Source organism: Mustela putorius, unplaced genomic scaffold, assembly GCF_011764305.1.
Source record: "Mustela putorius furo isolate JIRA1106 unplaced genomic scaffold, ASM1176430v1.1 tig00003909_pilon_pilon_pilon, whole genome shotgun sequence".
Taxonomy (NCBI): domain Eukaryota; kingdom Metazoa; phylum Chordata; class Mammalia; order Carnivora; family Mustelidae; genus Mustela; species Mustela putorius.
In genome coordinates, this window is record NW_025422057.1 from 34,725,833 (window position 1) to 34,748,530 (window position 22,698).

Here is a 22,698-nt window from a genome sequence, read left to right on the forward strand (position 1 = left end):
TTAAAACTGCTCTTAAAAGTAAAGTCTAAAAAAAAAAAAAGTAAAGTCTAGGGGCGCTTGGGTGGCTCAGTGGGTTAAAGCCTCTGCCTTCAGCTCAGGTCATGATCTCAGGGTCCTGGGATGGAGCCCCACATCAGGCTCTCTGCTCAGCAGGGAGCCTGCTTCCCCCCCCCCCCACCTCCGCCTGCCTCTCTGCCTACTTGTGATCTCTGTCAAATAACCAAATAAATTCTTTAAAAAAAATTAAGTCTATTAGGGGTGCCTGGGTGGCTCAGTGGGTTAGAGCCTCTGCCTTCAGCTCGGGTCATGATCCCAGCCTGCTAGGATCGAGCCCCACATCTCTGCTCGGCGGGGAGCCTGCTTCCCTCCTCTCTCTGTCTCCCTCTCTGCCTACTTGTGATTTCTGTCAAATAAATAAATAAAATCTTAAAAAAAAGTAAAGTCTATTAGAAAAATAATAAAGAACAACATGAAGTGAAGAAATCTGGTAACTTCAAGAGGGCTAATAACCAAAGTAAATTTAAGAATGCTTCCATCAAAACATTTGGACAAAACCACAAAACTGAAATGAAGTGAAAATTCAGAAAAACCCATGACAGTTTTGTCATGCCTGATCAACTGAGGATTATAAAACAAACCTGACAGTTCTTCCTCAGAAGACTGTGATTAGATAAAACTAAAAAAATAAGGCAAAACAAAATTTACACATACTAAGTCACAGAAGTGCAACACAATACCATGCTGCAGATTAAAGCAAGTCCACATGGAATATCTCCCCACCTTTTTTAATATTCCTAATTCACAGAGAATGCATGATTAGTGAAAACAGGAAAGACATATACCCATACTATAATCTATTGTCTAAAAATAAATAATTAACCACTGCTTTTTAAATATGACTGGCTCAAACTGTAGTACCCACAAATAACAGCATGTCAGAATGGATTCCTTATGGTATTTCCCCAAATTCTAGTATTCTGTTTGACCTACTGTTATTTTTAAAATAGAAATCTGACGTTTTATAAGCAGGGGAAATGCTTATAAAAAGGGAAAATGACTCCTGAAGTACACACTACCCTTGGAAATACCATGCTCTTAAGATTAAGTAATTCTTGGGTGCCTGGATGGCTCAGTGGTTAAGCATTTGCCTTTGGCTCAGGTCATGATCCCAGGGTCCTGGGATTGAGTCCTACACCAGCTTCCCTATGAAGCGGGAATCTGCTCCTCACTCTCCCTCTGATCCTAACCCCTGCTTCTGTGTGCGCACTCTCTTTGTCTCAAATAAATAATAATTTTTTAAAAAGATTTTATTTATTTGAGAATGAGAGAGAAGGACAGAACCAGTGGGAGGAGGGCAGAGGAAAAAGCAGACTCCTGCCCAACACGGGACGTGATCCCAGGACCCTGGGATCACAACCTGAACCAAAGGCAGACACTTAACCAACTGAGCCACCCAGGCGCCCAAGATTAAGTAATTCTTAAGAGGAGGCAAGTGCCTAGCAATTTCATCATCAGTCTTTAGGGGTCATACTATAGAACTCCAAATACAGCCTTATTTTATATAATTTCAAGATCACTATAGTTATTAGTTCTTACCTGGTCCTGTGTTGATAATAAGGTAAATAGAGTCTCCAAAGCTGCTCTTCGAACTGATGATATAGTGTGATGCAAAAAAGGCCAGACACGTGGAACTAAAACTGTGAGTGACTGCTGAATACTAATAAAGAAAACACAAATTAATCTTACTCATTCTCAGCTGAAACTCTGTTGGTATATTATCGAACCATGTCCTTGTGAACCTAGTATCTTTCTTGATGGATAAATTCTAAAAACATACAAGTTTCATAAGAACATTCATTTACAATCCTCATTCACAACTGTTACTATAGCACCAGAGTAGCCAGAGCAAACAGTCATAAAAAATATATGAACATTAAGTTCTATGGCACTAATGCCATGAGTTACCTTTTTAAAATAAGAACTTTCTAATGTAACTGCCCTTATTTTCAATCTGTCCTTACTCAGGAAAATGGGACATGTATCTCAACTGGCAATCAGGCTACACAAAATCAAGATTGTTAATTGTTCCTTCTTTCCCATGGTGAATGCCAATGGGTAATCATTAGATGCACAGAATTTACATTCCCCTCTTTGGGGTCGCCTCTGTCACATATCAAATGAGCAAGCGGTAGTATGGTAATAGTTTTGAAATTTTTCATCTTGATTTAGCATTACTAAGAAACCTCAAAAAAAAAAAAAAAGAAAAGAAAAGAAACCTCAACTATCTTCCTTCACAGATTAGAATTTAAGTGGAAAAACATGCAAAGCCACATCAATGCTAATAACTTGGACCACAGGATTCCTGCCACAACCATGAGCATTTATAAAAATTACCTTAGATTAGAAAATGATCTATAAATAGCATTTGAAATATGTAACTCTGTAGAAAAAGGCATGAATAAAAAATACAGCAAGTGTAACTATATATTCTTTTGTGGTTCCTGAGGAGGCCTATCTTTTAACACTATACTCATTACTTGCAGTTTATATGCAACATCACTTCTTACATTTACTTACACATTTAGTAAATTTACTCATAAAATTCTAACTTAAACACATGCACAGAGATGCTAAAACAGACTTGATCCATGTAAAAGTATTATAACAAGGTCTTAATAGTATGACTGCTCATGCTCCCAAAGACATGCTGCATTTCTTACATAAGCTGGAAAGTATCTGCCAAACATAACATATGAAGCAAATTTTCCAAAAATGCAACTTCAAAAAAATTAAAACCTTTATTATTTCACATTGAATTAACAGATTTTTCATTTTCTTATATTATCCAGCTTTCCTGACACTATCTATTAAACTTTTTTTTTTTAAGTCCTAAGTCCTTATTTAGGGCTGCTGTTAATAAAGGCTCATAGTCCAAACCCACTCCACCCACTGTTTTTTTTTTAAGTAAAGTTTTACTGGAACACAGCCATGTTCACTCCTTTATATACTCTCTATGGCTGCTTTTGCACTACAATGACATAGCTAAGTAGTTTTGACAATGATGATATGGCCTACAAAATCAAAACTACCACCATTTGGGCTTTTGCAGTAAAAGTTTGACAACTTCTGATGTAGGGTAATTAAAAACTTTTGCATTTTGCAGCTTGAAAAGGGCATTCACATAGATGAACTCATTTTATCTCTATAGTTTCTGGGATGCCTGGGTGGCTCAATTGTTAAGCATCTGCCTTCCTTCGGCTCAGGTCATGATCCCAGGGTCTTAGGATCAAGTCCCACATCAGGCTCCCTGCCCAGCGGGAAACCTGCGTCTCCCTCTCCCACTCCCCCTGCTTGTGTTCCCTCTCTTGCTGTGTCTCTGTCAAATAAATAAAAAAATCTTTAAAAAAAAAAAAATCCCTATAGCTTTCACTACTAATTGAAAGTACCTGGGACACCTGGGTGGCTCAGTTGGTTGAGCAGCTGCCTTCGGCTCGGGTCATGATCCCAGCATCCTGGGACCGAGTCCCACATCGGGCTCCTTGCTCAGCAGGGAGCCTGCTTCTCCCTCTGCCTCTGCCTGCCATTCTGTCTGCCTGTGCTCGCTCTCCTCCCCCCCCCCGATAAATAAATAAAATCTTAAAAAAAAAAAAAGAAAAAAAGAAAGTACCTGAAAATTATAAAATCCCATATATATACACTACCACTTTTTCTCTTCCTTTGCTTTTATAGGCACTTACTTCGCTATCCCAACTTATAGGCTGTCCTACTGGCCTAAATTTAACAGAGTGTTCACAGAAGGTTATTATTTGAAATATTCTGTACATATTTTTAATACATCTCAAAGAGCCAGAAATCATTTATAATCATAATCATATGAATATTTATGAAACATCCTCACTAGGCTAAGAATGAACAGTACTTAATTTTCTCATCTCTGGTTTTTAGAGTTGCATATGAATTTTTTCTTCAATATCTCCAAAGATACTATTTGTGTGTGTGTGTGTGCTATTTTTTTTCTCCAAAGATACTGTTAATAGTAACAGTATAATTCAGTGGCAGTCTAAAAGGTAGGGAAAACATTAATGAGCTGAACTTTATTTCAATTATCAGGAGAGGAAAACAGGTGACACTTAAAATTTTTGGTTTATGTTTAGCCTCACTCAATCTCTACCTTTGGCATTATATTACATTATTATGTATTCCCTTCCTGATGAGTAATTATTGAAGTCAAGAGCAAGAGCTGGAAGGAACATTACAAGAAAAAGTTCAGGGACGCCTGGGTGGCTCAGTGGGTTAAAGCCTCTGCCTTCGGCTCAGGTCATGATCCCAGTGTCCTGGGACTGAGTCCCACATCAGGCTCCCTGCTCAGTGGGGAGCCTGTTTCTCCCTCTGCCTCTGCCTGCCACTCTGCCTACTTGTGTGATCTCTCTCTCTGTCAAATAAATAAATAAAATCTTAAAAAAAAAAAAAATAGACATTATTAAAAAAAAGAAAAAGTTCACAGAGGAGCAAATATTGGAAAATATAATGCTGATATTCAATGATAATTCTTTAGCTAAATGTCTCTAAATAAAGCTGAAATTCTAAATTCTGGGGCTAGAGATGAAGATAATATGCAGTGATTCTATTTCTGAAGTTAACTATCATAGGATGAGCAAGATGAAAAATTATATAACCAAAATAGCCAAAAGGTAAAGAATATGACCATTTTACCTTCCTGCCCCAAATATACTGGTGGTTAGAGAGTAAAAGAAAAGGCTGCTTGAAAATACTAGTCTTTGACATCCCCAACTTATGGTGCTGTTCTTAAAGATGCTAGGCTTTCATTTTTAGGTTTCATTATCTGGAAATGTATGTAAACACTTTTTACTTTACTCCCACTAACTACAAATAATTACCTGCATTGTTGGACCTGAGGATAAGTTAATAAGGATGAAAGAAGAGTCATAATACTATTTGTTGAAGCTGTAAGATCATCTAGTTCCAGAAGAGCATCCCATAATGTATTTATAATGAAGGGTACCTATAAGATCAGTTATTAAGAAAACATTTATTTTACACAAAATATCCACAAGCCACACCAGACTGTAGCCCCTAATGATTCAAAAACATTTACAATCCCCATGCCTTTGACAGTACCAGTTTTGAGCAAAATTAAGGAGACATTATTTGCCTTTAGTAATTCTCTATTCCTCTTCAAATGCCACTCAACTCTACTTTGGCAATTCCCACTTCCCTTTCTTACCAGGCTCATAATGGAAGGGAGAATTCAGGAATTAAGATAGCCAACACTCCATTTTGTGCCAATACTCTATTTTGTGTAAAAAAAACAAACTCTGAAAACAATACAGTGTACACACACAAGACATGACGCTCTGTGTAAAGTAACTTTAATATATTTAAAACAATACTAATCATCAAGAAAAGACAAATTTAGTTTTTGAGCTCTTAAGTAAATACTGCTTGCTGCACTTCCAAATATATGTGTTCTGGTTTTAATAATAGAAAAGAAAGTCAGACAGATTGTAAAAGAGGCCATTTCAAAAAATGAAACCAGATTTTAAAAATCTAAAGCCAAAACCAAAATCAAAACAACAAAAAAAAAGAATCCCGTATGTCTAAAAACCAGGAGTGAAATAAAGAAGAAAGGGTTGCTTTATTCTCAAAGATGTTCCCTATGTATATTCTGTACATGGAAGGGAAGTAGATTAGTAGACAAAGTTCACTCCTTCAAGGATAATATGTAAGTGAAATTGTACACATCAGAGCACAATCTATCATAAGAAAAATAGAGGATGGGGGATAGAGGATGGGGGATGCCTAAGTGGCTCAGTTGGTTAAGTATCTGCCTTCAGCTCAGGTCATGATCCCAGGGTCCTGGGATCGAGTCCCACATCAGGCCCCCTGCTCAGTGGGGAGCCTGCTTCTCCCTCTGCCTGCTGCTCCCCCTGCTTGTGCTCACTCACTCTCTCACTCTTGCTCTCTCTCTAGCAAATAAATAAAATCTAAAAAAAAAATAAATAAATAAGAGGATGGGGTGTCTGGCTGACTCAGATGGTAGAACATGACACTCTCAAACTCAGAGTTGTGAGGCGCCTGGGTGGCTCAGTGGGTTAAAGCCTCTGCCTTCAGCTCAGGTCATGATCTCAGGGTCCTGGGATCGAGCCCCACGTTGGGCTCTCTGCTCAGCAGGGAGCCTTCCTCCTCCTCCTCTTTCTGCCTGCCTCTCTGCCTACTTGTGATCTCTGTCAAATAAATAAATAAAATATTAAAAAAAAAAAAAAACTCAGAGTTGTAAGTTTGAGCCCCATATTGTGTATAGAGATTACTTAAAGATAAAATTAAAAAAAAAAAAAAAAAAAATAGGAGGATGTAGGAGTAAAAACTACTCAGTTTTTCCTAATACTCTACGCCCCGAATGTAAACAAGCTCTGTAGAAGAAAATGGAAAAATATTTAATTTACCTTCTGTGTCTGAAGATACACAAGGCTTTCTACCACAGGTACTAACGATGCTGCAGCAACAGCTCTGACATCATCATCAAGGTCCTGAAGTCCTTCAATTATTCTAGTTAAAACTTTAGGCAATAAAGTATTAATTACATCCTGTAAAACAGTATATCAAAATAAATTAATTTTTTGTAATTAAATTATTGTGTTTAAACATTTTTTATTAAATTTACTGTAAGAAAGCATAAATCCTAATCTTTTTTTTAAGTTAACTTATTTAAGTAATCTCTACACCCAAGGTAGGGCTCGAACTCACGATCCTGATATCATAAGTCACATGCTCTTCTGACTGTGCCTGTCAGGCACCTCATGAATCCCAATCTTTATTAAAAAGGAATCACATAGGGCACCTGCGTGGCTGAGTCAGTTAAGCATCTGCCTTCAGCTCAGGTCATGATCTTGGGGTCCTGGGATTGAGCCCTGCATCAGGCTCCCTGCTCAGCAGGGAGTCTGCTTCTCCCTCTGGCTCCCCTGACCACTAGTACTCACTCACTCTCTAACAAATAAAAATGTAAAAAAAAAAAAAAAAAAAGAAAGAAAAAGAAAAAGAAAGAAAAATAACTTAATAGAAGCTTATGTGTAACTAATCCCATTTGAAAAAGACTACAACAGTCTACGGCCATACCACCCTGAACGCGCCCGATCTCGTCTGAAAAAGACTACAACAGTATCAAGTACTTTATTACTCAATGTGGCTTAAAACATCAGAACATGTTTTCAAGGTAAGGCTATATTGAGGTGCTGGAACCTCAGCTTCTATTCCTTATTCAACACCAAGATAACCAAAAGCAGGCAGAGAAGAAGGCAGGAAAGTCATCCTTTCCTGCTTCTCCTAACTCCAACCTATTTTTTCAATCTCCCCAAAAGAGCTAGCCCACCCAGGCTACTCGTATGATCCTACACTACAAAACCTCCCTGAGAACTGGTCTTGCTATAAAACAAGAACAGGTCTTCAAACCTAACAAACCATCTTTTGATTTGTACTTTAATTCTTATTAGCTCCACCTAGTTCTATGACACTACCTCAAGAAGGCAAATCTTGAAATACTGGCTTATCTGTAACATAAAGAATCTAGGAGCATTTCATATAATTAATGAAAGTAAACTAAGAGAGGAAAAAAACTCTCCCATACATGCTTCAAAAACTGAAGTATTTACCTGACGAACTGCCAAAGCATACTTTATTCCTAGCAAACCACCATGCCTAACTTCCCACTGTTCTTGTGTCAGTAACTTAAGCAGTACATCCACAGTCTTATGAACTCCTGTTTCATTCATGTGTTTTAACACAACACCTAATGTCTGAGCACAAGTTTCACGAACTGGAGCCACAACCTATGAATGAGAAAGGAAGAAAACTCATATTTACAAAAAACTTTTTCTGCTGAATTTGAAATTTGATTGGGCAAAGTCTCCTTTTGGTGATACTTACTTCATCAGAAACAAAGTCTCCAAATCTGTCTAGTGCAAAAACACAAAGGAGTCTAATAACTAAGTCTTCCAACCACTCTTGATGCTGCTGAATCATCTGTTAAAACAAACATTTTTTAGTTAACAGATCAAGATCATACTTCACATTGGGGATTGAGGAAACATCAGGTTGAAAATCAAATCTAAAATATTGGGACAGGGACGCCTGGGTGGCTCAGTTGGTTAAGCAGCTGCCTTCGGCTCAGGTCATGATCCCAGCATCCTGGGATCGAGTCCTGCATTGGGCTCCTTGCTCGGCAGGGAGCCTGCTTCTCCCTCTGCCTCTGCCTGCCATTCTATCCGCCTGTACTCGCTCTCTCTCCCTCTCTCTCTGACAAATAAATAAATAAAATCTTTAAAAAAAAAAAATTAAAAAAAAAAATATTGGGACAGACTATTTTAGTCTGACAATAACCAAAACATAGCATAGTCCCAATTACTACCTTTAATATTAACCACATCATATTTGTTGATTGATTAGGTTCAAACATACCATACCAAAATCTTTAAAATTCATGAATTCTATTATGTTACTTGCACTCCAAAAGAAATTAAGAAACTACTCAAAGTTGCTGATTTCAGTCTTATCTGTCATGTATCTATTATCTATCCTATTACCAGTGTCTCATGCTACACCATATTGCTTAGTGACCTCCAAACTATCCTCTTATTCCTTACTTTACTTCCCAGTCCACTATATCCTGCTCAAATACTCCTGTTTCTACATATTTTTCCACTCAGTGTTTCTGAACATCTTTCCTGTGAACTCATTCTTTCTGTTAATAAACAGACTTCTTCCTAACCTTTTTACTTTCTTCCTCATATTTATCTTTCCATATTTCTTATTATTAACTATTTATCACTTCTATGTCATGGCCCAAACTCTGTTAACTTTCCTGTCTTGGGAAAAGGAAGCCAACTACTGAAACTTCATAATAACCAGTCCTTTACTACACTTACCTCTTCTAAAGTGCTATCTCCCATTTTACCACCACTTTTTCCATGAGCTTTAAGGATTTCCCTAAGTCCAGTGCCAGCACCATGCCGAACCTAAAAACAAAGAAAAAAATGTCAGAGACTAAATGCTTAAGAAACTGAGTTTAACTTTTCTTCCATATGAAAAAGGATATTACATTTTTAAGAAATCAGAATAAACTTAAGCAACACTTCGAAAAAATGCTTTTCTTCTGTTCTCTAAGAAAAATTATATATATTAATTTCACAATTTGGTTATGTCAAATTGTTCTAAAATCAAACTAAGAAAGAACACAATTATTCTAAAATCCTTCTGGGATAATAATCTATTTGGCTGTCACTTCCCTACCCTTTATCTGCATTCAGCATTATCCTCTAAGTCCAACATCGATATTTTAGAAATATATATATTAAAACTAAGTTCCAAACCTACCAGGATAAATGTGAAAAGAAAATAATTCAACTGTCTCATGACTAATGCCTCACTATCACCCCGTGGCCTTCTGAAGTGTCATCTAAAGAAGGAAATGGGCCACTGATGCTGCACTCACGTATTCAAGACTCAATTTAAGAACTGAATAACTTTAAACAGAAGTACACCAAGGAACAGAAATGCTAAAAGGTATTCCAAAGCAGTGCTTTTTAAATTACCCAGAAGCCAACCAACGCAGGACAGAATGCTTTGAGACGACCAATCCTCAACTTCAATCAGAGGTACTTCACTTTCATCTCTTTTACATATTGGGATCTGATCAAGATTTATTTCTGAGGGGCACGTGGGTGGCTCAGTGGGTTAAGCCTCTGCCCTCAGCTCAGGTCATGATCTCAGGGTCCTGGGATTGAGCCTCACATCAGGCTTTCTGCTCAGCAGGGAGCCTGCTCCCCCCCCCACCTGCCTGCCTCTCTGCCTACTTGTGATCTCTGTCAAATAAATAAATAAAATCTTTAAAAAAAAAAAAAAAAGGTATTTCTGAGACTGAAAGAAGTATTTCTGAGACTAAAAAGCTGGTTTGGAAACTACTGCTCTTAATCAAAACTGTCCATGTAAAAAAGTTTTTACTATTTAGGAGAGATATGCAAGTCCTTATACTACAGCTAAAAAAAAAAAAATGAAAAGAACGTTCACTAAAGAAATAGGACAATTATGTGTATGGAAGATAAAAATCTGTCTCAAGTTTTCTACTTAGAAGGTGATTGATATGAAGTGCCTGGGTCAGTGGTTCAGAGAGGTACACAAGGAAGAAAAGGGACCCTAACAAAACAGACTGTGCTGGACATGACTCCCTTTATTAGCAAAAAAAAAAAAAAAAAAAAAGTAGAGCTGAGAGAAGCTGGAATGAAGAAATCTTACCTCCCAGGAGGGATTAAAAAGGTCATTGCAAAGTTCTTCACAAAAGCTTTCTAAAGGCCATTCATTTGTCTGAATAAGAAAAACAGAATTACTACTAATCCAAAAGATCTGTTTTATGCTAACAATTTAGGTAATTTAATAAAGTGTATTTATTTGTAGATCTAGTAATAATAGGCCTTAAAATTTTAAATAAATTTTTTACTAATGAAGTAAAGATACTTATAATAAAATTTCTCTCAATGGCTAGATTATTAAATACTATCTACCGACATATTAGCATGAAAAATAACAAACAACTTCAAAAGACACCTTAGGACATTTCAATAGTACCTCTTCAATTAAGGAAGAACTGTCTGGAATATTATCAATCAAGACTTTGGAATCATTTGCAGACTGATTAATAACAACATTTGCTATTTTTCGTCTCTTTTCTTCTGGTTCCCCATCAGTGCTATCATTGCTAAAAAATAAAAGGCACCATTTAAAAAAGTTAATAAGGAATAATGTGAACCACAAAGCACGTAAGAGAATTCATCATTTGAACAAATGTTTTGCCATATTCTACTTATACGGTTTGCTTAAAATTTCATATACCAAATAAGATTAACCACTTAAAAAGTTTTGAGTAAAATATATTCTCCTAAAAATATATGTATGTATATATATATATATTTATATTTATATTTTCCTATCCTCACTGCTAAATGTAAAACAGATCTGTGAATTCTTGCTTTCAAACTGAATCTCAAATCTAACAAGTCTTTTTTACTTCTTCTCAACAACCAGCTCTTCTCCTTTTTAAACTGTCTTTGTCTAACAACCTAAATCTGGCCCAGCATAATTTTACTAGGCTTTTGTACCCTGGAGGAACTAATACACTGAGTAACATACTATAATCATACTAGTTCTTGAAAAAATCAGTAAATAGTATAGTAAAGCATTACAAAAGAGAAGGTAAATAAAAACTATTTTATTCAGTATTAACAGAAAGGAAAATTAGCACAGTTAAGTTATACACAGCATTATTCTCTATAAATATCCTCCCCATCTCAATGACTTATTTGACCAACCATTTTTTCTAAAGGTGATGAAAGAAATCTGACCCTCCTGAATATCATTCCTAATTATTATTCCCCTAATTCACTCCCTATTATTCTTCCCCTAGCTCTCTCCAATCTAGCCACACTGGTTGGTCATCATACTGCCCTTGAAATTGTTAGGCATGTTTCTCCTTCCAGGCATTTGCCCTTGCTGTTCCTCTACTTAGAATGTCTTTTCCAAATATTCATAGGACTGGTATCCTCACTTCTTTCTGATCTTTAATGAAAGCCACCTCTGTGAATCCCTCTCTGACCATCCTACCTAAAATTTCAAACTCCCCACAAAACATTTCACATGTTCCTTCCTTGTTTTTTCTCCTTTGTCTTTCTTGACCCTTATCATTAACATGATATATGCATATATATAGTATATTTACTTACTTATATATATATATATTTTTAAAGATTTTATTTGTTTATTTGACAGACAGAGATCACAAGTAGGCAGAGAGGCAGGCAGAGAGAGAGAGAGAGGGAAGCAGGCTCCCTGCTTAGCAGAGAGCCTGATGTGGGGCTCGATCCCAGGACCCTGAGATCATGACCTGAGCCGAAGGCAGCGGCTTAACCCACTGAGCCACCCAGGCGCCCCTACTTATATTTTTTTTAAAAAGATTTTATTTTGGGGGCATCTGTGTGGCTCAGTCGGTTAAGCTAACCATCTGCCTTCAGCTCAGGTCATGATCCCAAAGTCCTGGGACTGAGCCCCACATTGGGCTCCCTGCTCACTGGGGAGCTTGCTTCTCCCTCTCCCTCGGCCTCTTCCCCAACCCCCACTTGTGCTCTCTTTCTCAAATAAGTAAAATCATTGAAAAAAGAAAAAAAAAGATTTTTAAGTAATCTCTACACCTAACGTGGGGAACTTACAGCCCAGAAATGAAGAGTTGCATGCTATAATGACTGACCCAGCCGGGTGCCCCTCATCTTCCTCCTTTATTTTTCCCTCTAGAGAATACCAGCTCCATGAAGGCAAAATTCTTATCTATTTTATTCATCAATGCATCCTGAGGGCCTAAAACAGTATCTAGCACTTAGAAGGCAGTCATAAATATTTGTGGAATGAATGAATTTTAAACTCTGAAAAATAAGGTCAAACTATTTCAATATTCAAATATTTGTAAATGTGCTTATATGAACAAAGCCAATAGAAACATTAATTACTATATACAATCCTAGTGAGTTGTTCACTTAAAAAACTTTATAGTTTAATAAGGCTTCATAAAATTTTCATACTAAAAAAACCCCCTACCAAACAAAAAAACAATTTAACCCCAGGTAAAAATGTATAACAAGTAGATTTTTGTTATTTATTCCCCCTTTGTGCCTAGTCTTTAAATAAATGCCGTGGACACTTACTTTTTAGCTTTATATGAATGGAAAAAACAAAAGGTTCTGTCACCTGCAAAAAAACTTTTTAAGTTCTCAAGCATTTAATTTATTCTTTACTCAAACACTTCTAGCCCACCACTAAAGATCCTGATTCAACACAGCTAAGTGGAGCATCAAAAACAGTATTTTAATACATTCCTCAAAGTGCTTCAGAAGAAGGTTGTTTTGAACTACTCTGAGAAATGTTGTTCCAAATCATACACAGATACCACTTTTATTACTACATTAAAAAAAAAATGAGGACAGTGATTTTGTCTGGAGTTTTTCCTACAACAAGATTAGGTAAACCAACCTTTATTATTACCTGCTATTTGGCTTAGCCCCCAAGCTGGAAGACAGATGATGTAATGCTGGGACAGTTCTATATTCACATAGTTTTCTTAACTTGTGGCCCTTAGACCATCTCTCTCTGACTTCACTGTACTAGCCTCACTTCTGTCTACTCATCCTAGACATATTGTCTTTCTGTTTCTTGAACAGTCTATGATTAAGGCATTTCTACTTGTTCTCTCTACCTGGAATGCACTTCCCTTGGAAGAGCTTCAGCCTCCACCCAAAGGTCAATTAGTAAGAAAAAAAATCTTCATATGTAAATTATTCTGGGGAAGCTGTCCTCCTCCCTAGAACTAGTAAATAATCTCTGAAAATTGAGCACGACAATCCAAATGGTATTCCATGCCAAAGACAATGTCAGCAAATGTTTTTAAAAATCAAACAGACACAGATTTAAGTTACAAAGCATCAGTATTTTAAATGAATAAGCAAAAAAAGGTTACTACCTCTTCTCATTAGTTTCCACTGCATCCCTGGATCTCTGTTTTGCAAATAACTTGGCCATTCTTTTAGCTTTGTTCTTTTGTCTATTGCTCATTCCTGCTCGAAATTCTGAGTCAATCAATTCAGCTGCCTGGAGAGTCTAAAAGAACAAAAGAATGCTGTTTTAACTTTGGAAGTTAAAAAAAATGCCCACAATCTTAGCCTCAGAAGAGGACTATGACTATAAATTTCACTATATCCAAATTGACCACATTTTAACAGTATCGTGCTATTTTGTTGTATGGCTCTACCATATTTTCACTCTCTTCTTCATTTTTCCCTATTCTTCCAATTCCCAAAAGATGCTTGTGTTCTTAACTTTTATTGTCACAGATGTGGTACAAATGTAGGATCATAACCCACAGAGAGGGTTTTCACAGAAAAGGTAATACTTCAAAATAACCACAATAATAAAGAAGATGCAGTATGTAGATAAAATGGAATATTATTCAGCCATAAAAAATGAAATCTTGCTATTTCCAGTAACATGGATGGATCTAGAGAGGATAATGCTAAGCAAAGTAAGTCACAGAAAGACAAATACCATATGATTTCACTCATATGTAGAACTTAAAAAACAAAACAAAGAGAAAAAAAAAAGAGACAGACCAAAAACGATTCTTAATTATAGAGAACAAACTGATAGTTACTAGAGGGGAGGTGGATGGAAGTATGGGTGAAACAGGTGAAGGAGATTAAGAGTACATTTATCTTCATGAGCTCTGAGTAATGTACAGAATTGCTGAATCAATAAATTGTACACCCCAAACTAATATAAGACTGTATGTTAAATTATACCAGATTTAAAATAAAAACAGAATAACAACCATAACACCACCCAAAAGTTATAATAAAGATCAATATACTAATAACCATCTGTTGAAAGAACTAAAAATTACAGCCATAAGTGATCCCCAGCATCCTATAGTCAACATAGCCCATATTGCTTCTTTCTTCTTTATTTTTTTAAAGATTTTATTTATTTATTTGACAGACAGAGATCACAAATAGGCAGAGAGGCAGGCAGAGAGAGGGGGGAAGCTCTCCCAGAACTGGGGCTCGATCCCAGGACCCTGGGATCATGACCCAAGCCAAAGGCAGAGGCTTTAACCCACTGAGCCACCCAGGCGCCCCTTGCTCCTTTCTTCTTAAAGCAGTCACTGTCTACTGTTTTTTGCTTTTGTGTTTTTTGGAGTTTTTAAGATTTATATATTCACTTAAGAGAGAGACAGCACACCCATGCACACACGGGAAGCGTAGGAGGAGATGGAGAAACTATGCAGACTCCTTGCTGAGCTCAGTGCCTGATACCAGGTTCGAGATCTCACAATCCTGAGATCATGACCGGAGCAGAAACCAAGAACCTGACATTCAACAGATTGCATCACCCAGGGGCCCCTGTCTCCTATTTTTGCTCTTTTCCATTCATGACATTATAAAGGCTATGAGATAGAAATGCTTTGAACTCAAGCCTAAAAATCCTCTCTGCTCTCAACAACAGATTAAGAGTCAACTGAAATTCACACTTTGATAACCAATCAGGATCACTCATATGGATGCCCTGCTATAGTCTTGGTCTAGGGACCACTGGCATAAATATAAGCAGTGATGAACCTAGGGCAAAGGGCAACATTAAACAACTCCTACCATAGGTCCATGACTTATAAGACCAACCCAACTTGGATCCTGCAAACCTCAAACTGGCTGTTGTCCATTCCATATACAACTATTCCATCTACAGCCTATTTTCTCTAATATACCCGGCCCACCTTTTTTTGGTATCATACACAATTACCACACTGTGATCACATTACTATATTTTCATCCTCCTTTATTCTATTGTCTTCTTTATTTATTTACACCTTATGCTTCCCTTTGTACCCCATTTCTCTCTGTTCCTTCCTGATGTCATTATACCTTCTGCCTCTTTATACTCTTTTTTTCCTCTAGAATGTTCCAATTATTTTCCTGTCTGCAAAAGTTATTCATCAACACATACTCCCTTAACCCTAAAAAGCTACCAAAATCTGATAGTTCGGAGAATAACCAGTATAAAGGAAAAGGCAAAGGTCAAAAGAAGAGAAGGTAAATGTTCCATGACTACAAAGCAGGAATTCTAACAAGGACTAGAAAACCCTAAAAGATACTGCAGGGGCAAGAGGAAAGAATGCCAAACCACTCGAATGGTAATATTTCACTTGCATGAATTTTTCTGAGGAGACAGTCATAGCTTTTACAGCTGGGACATTAAAAAAAAAAGAAAGAAAGAAAGAAAGAAAAGGGCAGAAGCAGCATGTAGGCATCCAGTGGAAATTGGAAGAATAGGGAAAAGGGAGGAATGCAGAGCAAAGTTATGGTACAGCCAATACAACAATAGAGCATGAAGCTATCAAAAAATGTATAATCGATCTGTATATGCTGATACATTCAGCTATATGAAATGGGAAAAGGTAAATATGATTTAAAAAGACACATATACTCGTGTATATATGTATAAGTAATTTATAAAGGGTTGTCTGTGGGGCACGAGGACATGGGAGTCAATTACTGAAAACTTCTTTTACTTCATATTGTATACTTTTCTGCACTGTTTGAAAGTGTCCTTGTTACCATGTCTGTTACTTTCTCAAATAAAAGAATAAGTCATAGCTCTAAAGATTTTTAGTACCATCATACTAGCCCTTACTATCTTCCACATTCTCAAAGCATTTTACTATTCTTTTTTTCCACTAAAAAACAAAGGAAAAAGCAACTAGGATCTCTCAACAGCAGTAACTCCTAAAAGATCCCCCACAGTCAACTCAGAGTCTGCAAGGTAGGTTGAACTTCTGTCTCTTAAGAATCTGGTGTTAGGGGCACCTGGGTGGCTCAATGGGTTAAAGCCTCTGTCTTTGTCTCAGGTCATGATCCCAGGATCCTGGGATCAAGCCCTGTGCATCATCGGGCTCTCTGCTCAGCAGGGAGCCTACTTCCCCCTCTCTCTCTGCCTGCCTCTCTGCCTACTTGTGATCTCTGTCAAATAAATAAATAAAATCTTAAAAAAAAAAAAGTATCTGGTATTAGAAATCCATTTAAGAAGATACTAAAATATGATGGTACAAGCAGCAATTAGCAGAACAGCATTTTTTTTAAACTGCAATTAAATGGCAATATGAGCCAAAACCGTTGTGTTTTTACTTGCAATCGAACAACCAAAGATTTTACCTACAGGTTGTTTGTTTACAAGAGCTGCTGAAGTTGGGGTATAATCCAAATCTTCATCATTGAAGAGTTCTTCAGTACTCATTCCAATGGCTTCTCCCATATTAAGACCAAGTTTCTTCTGTAACAGTTTCCTCTGGCGTGCTATCCTCTCTTTAGGATCCACTTCACCTTTAAACAGAAAAGAAATGCATTTCCTCTAAATCTCATTTAAGAAATTTTCTACTAAATGAAGACCAAACTTGATTAAAAATTTTAACTATTAAAATTACAACAAAACAAACCATACTCACAATCTCTTTGAGCCCTAACTATGATTTAAAAATAGTGTTCTAGGGGCGCCTGGGTGGCTCAGTGGGTTAAGCCACTGCCTTCGGCTCGGGTCATGATCTCAGGGTCCTGCGATTGAGTCCCGCTTCGGGCTCTCTGCTCAGAGGGAGCCTGCTTCCCTCTCTCTCTCTCTGCCTGCCTCTCTGTCTACTTGTGATTTCTCTCTGTCAAATGGATAAATAAAATCTTTAAAAAACAAAAATAGTGTTCTAGCTAACAAAACACTCTAGGACTTTTCATTGACATATTCATTAATTTTCAAATATATATAAAATGAGATCCACTCCTGGAGAAATAAACCGATTTTATTTATTTTTTCTTAAGTAGGCTCCATGCCCAATGTGACTTTGTTTCCTTTGTGCGAGTGAACTAAAATCATGTCTTCAATCAAAACAACCTGAGTATTTCACTTTCCCCAAATGGTAACTCGATGCTGGGGAGCTACGTGCCAACTCCATGTGGGTCGTTTATACATTCTCATTCAGCAGGTCATAATCTGCATGTTCTTAGTTTAATACACCACCTATGGGCCCCCAACATAGCAAGGATATGGAGAAATCGAAAATCCTTTTCTTTTTTTTTTTTTAAAGATTTTATTTATTTATTTGAGAGAGAGAGACCACAAGTAGGCAGAGAGGCAGGCAGAAAGAAGTCGGGGAGAAGCAGGCTCCCCGCCAAGCAGAGAGTCCAATACGGGGCTCGATCCCAGGACCCTGGGATCATGACCCAAGCCGAAGGCAGAGGCTTTAACCCACTGAGCCACCCAGGCACCCTGAAACTGAAAATCTTGTCCACTGCTGGTATGAATGTAAAATGGTATACCCACTATGGAAAACAGTATAGCAGTTCCTAAAAAAATTAAAAATAGAAATACAATGTGATCCAGTCTTCCTTTTCTGGGTATATAACCAAAAGTAATAAAGGCAGGGATTCAAAAACATATTTGTATACCCATGTTCAAAGATAGCAGCATTGTTTACAATAACCAAAAAGTAGAAGCAACCCAAGTATCTACTGATGGATGAATATACAAAATGTGGTATAAACACACACTGGAATATTACTCAGCCTTAAAAAGGAAGGAAATTCTGACATATACTAAGACATAGATGAATGCTGAGGAGATTATGTTAAGTGAAACAACCCAATCACAAAAGGACAAAAACTGTTAAGGCTCTACTTATATGAAGTACCTAAAGTAGTCAAATTCATAAAGACAGAAAGTAGAATGGTGGTTGCCAGGGGCAGGAGGGAGGGAGGAATGGGAACTGGGGTACAGTAATCCCCACTCATCTGTGGTCTCACATTCTATGGTTTCAGTTACCCACAGTCAACAGTCCAGAGGCAGATGATCCTGCTTTCGACATATCCTCAGGTCGTTAGGCTAACAATAGTAGCCTAACACTTACACCATGATCTCTATGTCGTTCACCTTACTTCATCTCATCATCTAGGCATTTTATTACCTCGCATCATTACAAGAAGGGTAAGTATATTACAGGAAGACATTTCTAGAGAAATTTATATAATTTTTATTAAAGTATATCATTATAATAGTTCTATTTTATATTATTGTTGTCAATCTCTTACATGTAATTTATAAACTAAGTTTTATCATAGTTCTGTATGTATAGGAAGAAATAGTACATACATGGTTTGGTAATACTAGTCCATGACACGCACACAGAACCCAAAATCAGACTTCTCATTCCAGGGAAAGGAGGAAATAACCTACACAACTGCAAAGGAAGAGCAGCCTAGCACCTATACTAATCATGTATGTGTCCTTCATGTATGAGGAAACAAACACAGATAAACAGACATGTAAAGAAAATCTAATTAGAGAATTTTAAATGAGCACTAATCAGCAATCCTTGTTATGTATTAGTTACCCGTAGAGGTTTTTTTCTTTTAAATACAATGTCCTAGACTTCAAGCTGTATTACAATGCCATAATCATCAGGACAATATAGTACTGGCATAGAAACAGACACAGAGATCAATGAAACAGAACAGAGAACCCAAAAATGGACTCTCAACTGTATGGCCAACTAATATTCAACAAAGCAACAAAGAATATCCAATGGAAAAAAGACAGTCTCTTCAACAAATGGTGTTGGGAAAACTAGACAGCCACATGCAGAAGAATGAAACTGAACCATTTCCTTACACCATAAACAAAAACAGAGTCAAAATGGATGAAAGACCTCAGTGTGAGACAGGAATCCATCAAAATCCCAGAGGAGAACACAGGCAGTAACCCTTGCATCCTAAGCTGCAGCCATTTCCTGCTAGACACATCTCTAAAGGCAAAAGCAAAAATGAACTACTCAGACTTCATCAGGATTAAAAGGTTCTAAACAGCAAAGTAAACAGTCAACGAAACAAAAGGCAACCTACAGAATGGGAGAAGACATTCACAAACAACATATCAGATAAAGGGCTAATATCCAAGATCTATAAAGAACTCATCACACTCAAAACCCAAAAAACCCACAAAAAATACAGTCAAGAAATGGGCAAAGACATGAACAATGAACAAACTTTTCTCCAGACAGTGGCCATACAAATGGCCAACAGACACATGAAAAAATGTTCCACATCACTTGGCATCAGGGAAATACAAAATCAAAGCCACAGTGAGATACCACCTCAGACCAGTCGGAATGGCTAAAATTAACAAGTCAGGAAACAACAGATGTTAGTGAGGATGTGGAGAAAAGTACCCTCTTACACTATTGGTGGGAATGTAAATTGATGCAGCCACTCTGGAAAAAGGTATGGAGATTCCTCAAAAAGTTAAAAATACAATTACCCTACAGCAACTGTACTACTAGATATTTATCCAAGGGACACAAACATAATTATCTGAAGGGGCACATGCACCCCAAGGTTTATAGCAGCAACGTCAACAACAGCCAAAATATGGAGAGCCCAAGAAGATATGAATAGACATTTTTGCAAAGAAGACATCCAAATGGCCAACAGACACATGAAAAAGTGCCTAACATCAGGGAAATACAAATCAAAACCACAATGAGATACCACCTCACCCTGGCCAGAATGGCTAAAATTAAGAAGTCAGGAAACAACACAGGTTGGCAAGGATGAAAAGAAAGGGGAACCCTCTTACACTGTTGGTGGGAATGCAAGCTGGGGCAGCCGGTCTGGAAAACAGTATGAAGGTTCCTCAAAAAGTTGAAAATAGACCTACCCTACAACCCAGCAATTGCACTATACTAGGTTTTTACCCTAAAGCTACAAATTCAGTGATCCAAAGGGGCACGTGCACCCCAATGTTTATAGCAGCAGTGTCCACAACAGCCAAACTATGGAAAGAGTCCAGATGTCCATCGACAGATTAATGAGTAAAGAAGATGTGGTATATATACAATGCAATATTACTCAACCATCAAAAAGTATGAAATCTTGGGGCGCCTGGGTGGCTCAGAGGGTTAAAGCCTCTGCCTTCGGCTCCGGTCATGATCCCATGGTCCTGGGATCGAGCCCCATATCTGGAATCTCTGCTCAGTGGGGAGCCTGCTTCCTCCTCTCTCTCTCTCTGCCTTCCTCTCCGCCTACTTGTGATCTCTCTCTCTCTCTCTGTCAAATAAATAAATAAAATCTTAAAAAAAAAAATCTTTAAAAAAAGAAAAGAATGAAATCTTGCCATTTGCAATGATATGGATGGAACTAGTTAGCGACTTAAGTTAGAGAAAAGACAAATCCCATGTTTTCACTTACAATGTGGAATTTAAACAACAAAACAGATGAATATAGGAGAAGGGAAGGAAAAATAAAATAAAAACAGAGAGAGAGACAAACCACAAGAGACTCTAACCACAGGAAACAAGGTTTCTGGAAGGGAGTTGGGGTGGGGGGTGGGATAACTGGATGACGGGCATTAAGGAAGGCACTTGATAATGAGCACTGGGTGTTACAGGCAACTATCATACTATATGTTAACTAAATTCATTTTAGGGACGCCTGGGTGGCTCAGTTGGTTAAGCGGCTGCCTTCGGCTCGGGTCATGATCCCAGCGTCCTGGGATCGAGTCCCACATCGGGCTCCTTGCTCGGCAGGGAGCCTGCTTCTCCCTCTGCCTCTCCAGACCTCTCTGCCTGTGCTCACTCGCTCTCTCTCTTCCTCTATCCCTGACAAAATAAATAAATAAAATCTAAAAAAAATAAAAATTAAAAAAAAATAAATTCATTTTAAATAAAAATTTTTTAATTAAAATAAAAATTAAATAAATACAATGTCCTAGAACTCTCTACAGAGCTATTAAATCTGAATCTCAAGGATAAGACCCAAATACATATTTTTTTTAAGTGACAATGGTGACACTGACTTTTACTCCTGGATAAGGGCCAATGATCTCTCATATGAGTACAACAGTAAAATCAGTAAACAAAACTTACTGTTTAGAGAGAATTTTTTTCAAATCAGTAAGTTTTTGAAATGACTTCTACCTCCCTTATTAGAAAAACTATGCTTTTCTGGAACTTAACCAAATTCTCCTCTTCTTTCCCCAAAATAAGTAAACTACAATTGACCCTTGGACAAGACAGAGATTGGAGACATTGACGCCCAAAGCAGTTGAAAATCTGTGTATAACTTTGACCCCTCCAAAACTTAAATACTAATAGCCTCCTGTTGATCAAAAACCAGTAACATAAACAGTTAATTAACACATATCTGTACATTATACACTATATTCTTAAAATAAACTAAGCTAGAGAAAACATTAAGATCATAAGGACAATTCATTTACAGTACCGTACTGAATTTACCGAAAAAAATTTCCACATAAGTGGACCTGCACATTTCAACAACCTATGTTGTTCTGAGGTTAACCAGAGATCCTTCGATAGAAGCTATATTAAGCAAGAGTAAATGGCTGTTTAACATTTTTTTTAAGATGAATGAGTGATCATTTCATTAATTTAGCTAGACAGATGTGTCTGAGTAATTAATCTTATTAGCAACAAAAACTGTTCTGTTTTGGTTTTAGTCAAAAGAGCAACTTACTTACAGAAACCCATTAAAAACATCAATTTTTTCTACTCAAGGCATCAATTCTGAATGGCCAAAAATTTTATTTTATATCCAGATGGATTCTGTAAGTTTAAAGACAATAGGACGATTTCCTTTCCAAGATTTATCTTTTCATTTTTAGTGTTTGCTCTGGTCACCAGCATGAGATCCAATTATTTAAATTTTTAAAACACATGATAAAAAGAAAGCTGTCATAAAGCCTCTCAAATGTCCAGAATTATGAAAACAGTATCAAAAACTGTACTAATCCTGGCTTTTAAAATTTATTTGACCCAGTCTCTTGAGGTACACTTTATAATTTCTCTATAATAAAACGCCTGCTGAAATACTAATATGTAACTTATTAACAATTTATAATTATGGCACATATTCACTTAAAAGGAGGAAAATATTCATATGGTATAGTTTTAGACCAAATACTTTTGCTTGTCTTCTCCACCCACTATGCCTCCCCTTCCCCAACAGCAAATGTCTATCAAATTATATTTTGTAACATCTATTA

At 37.1% G+C, this 22,698-nt stretch overlaps 2 protein-coding genes across 4 annotated transcripts in view; one reads left to right on the forward strand and one right to left on the reverse strand.

Moving 5' to 3' along the window:
* Positions 1-22,698, forward strand: part of FGFBP3 (fibroblast growth factor binding protein 3) — a 132,473-nt gene that overhangs the window by 72,115 nt on the left and 37,660 nt on the right. The window contains exons 3-5 of one of the 3 annotated variants that reach the window (XR_006603254.1): positions 16,350-16,422; positions 18,459-18,624; positions 18,853-19,821. The gene's annotated coding sequence lies outside the window, so the exon portion shown is untranslated. Of the gene's footprint in view, positions 1-14,704; positions 16,423-18,458; positions 18,625-18,852; positions 19,822-22,698 lie in introns of those variants that run through there. The other 2 variants (XM_045068949.1, XM_045068950.1) reach the window with 2 other exon arrangements.
* BTAF1 (B-TFIID TATA-box binding protein associated factor 1) overlaps positions 1-22,698 on the reverse strand; it is a 98,753-nt gene that overhangs the window by 52,523 nt on the left and 23,532 nt on the right. Inside the window, exons 5-14 of the mRNA XM_004749665.3 lie at positions 16,816-16,979; positions 13,571-13,707; positions 10,636-10,765; positions 10,306-10,374; positions 8,940-9,029; positions 7,942-8,037; positions 7,668-7,844; positions 6,465-6,605; positions 4,899-5,023; positions 1,597-1,717 (exon numbers count right to left, since the gene is read on the reverse strand). Coding sequence (XP_004749722.1) covers positions 1,597-1,717; positions 4,899-5,023; positions 6,465-6,605; positions 7,668-7,844; positions 7,942-8,037; positions 8,940-9,029; positions 10,306-10,374; positions 10,636-10,765; positions 13,571-13,707; positions 16,816-16,979 — 1,250 coding nt within the window. The remainder of the gene's footprint in view (positions 1-1,596; positions 1,718-4,898; positions 5,024-6,464; positions 6,606-7,667; positions 7,845-7,941; positions 8,038-8,939; positions 9,030-10,305; positions 10,375-10,635; positions 10,766-13,570; positions 13,708-16,815; positions 16,980-22,698) is intronic.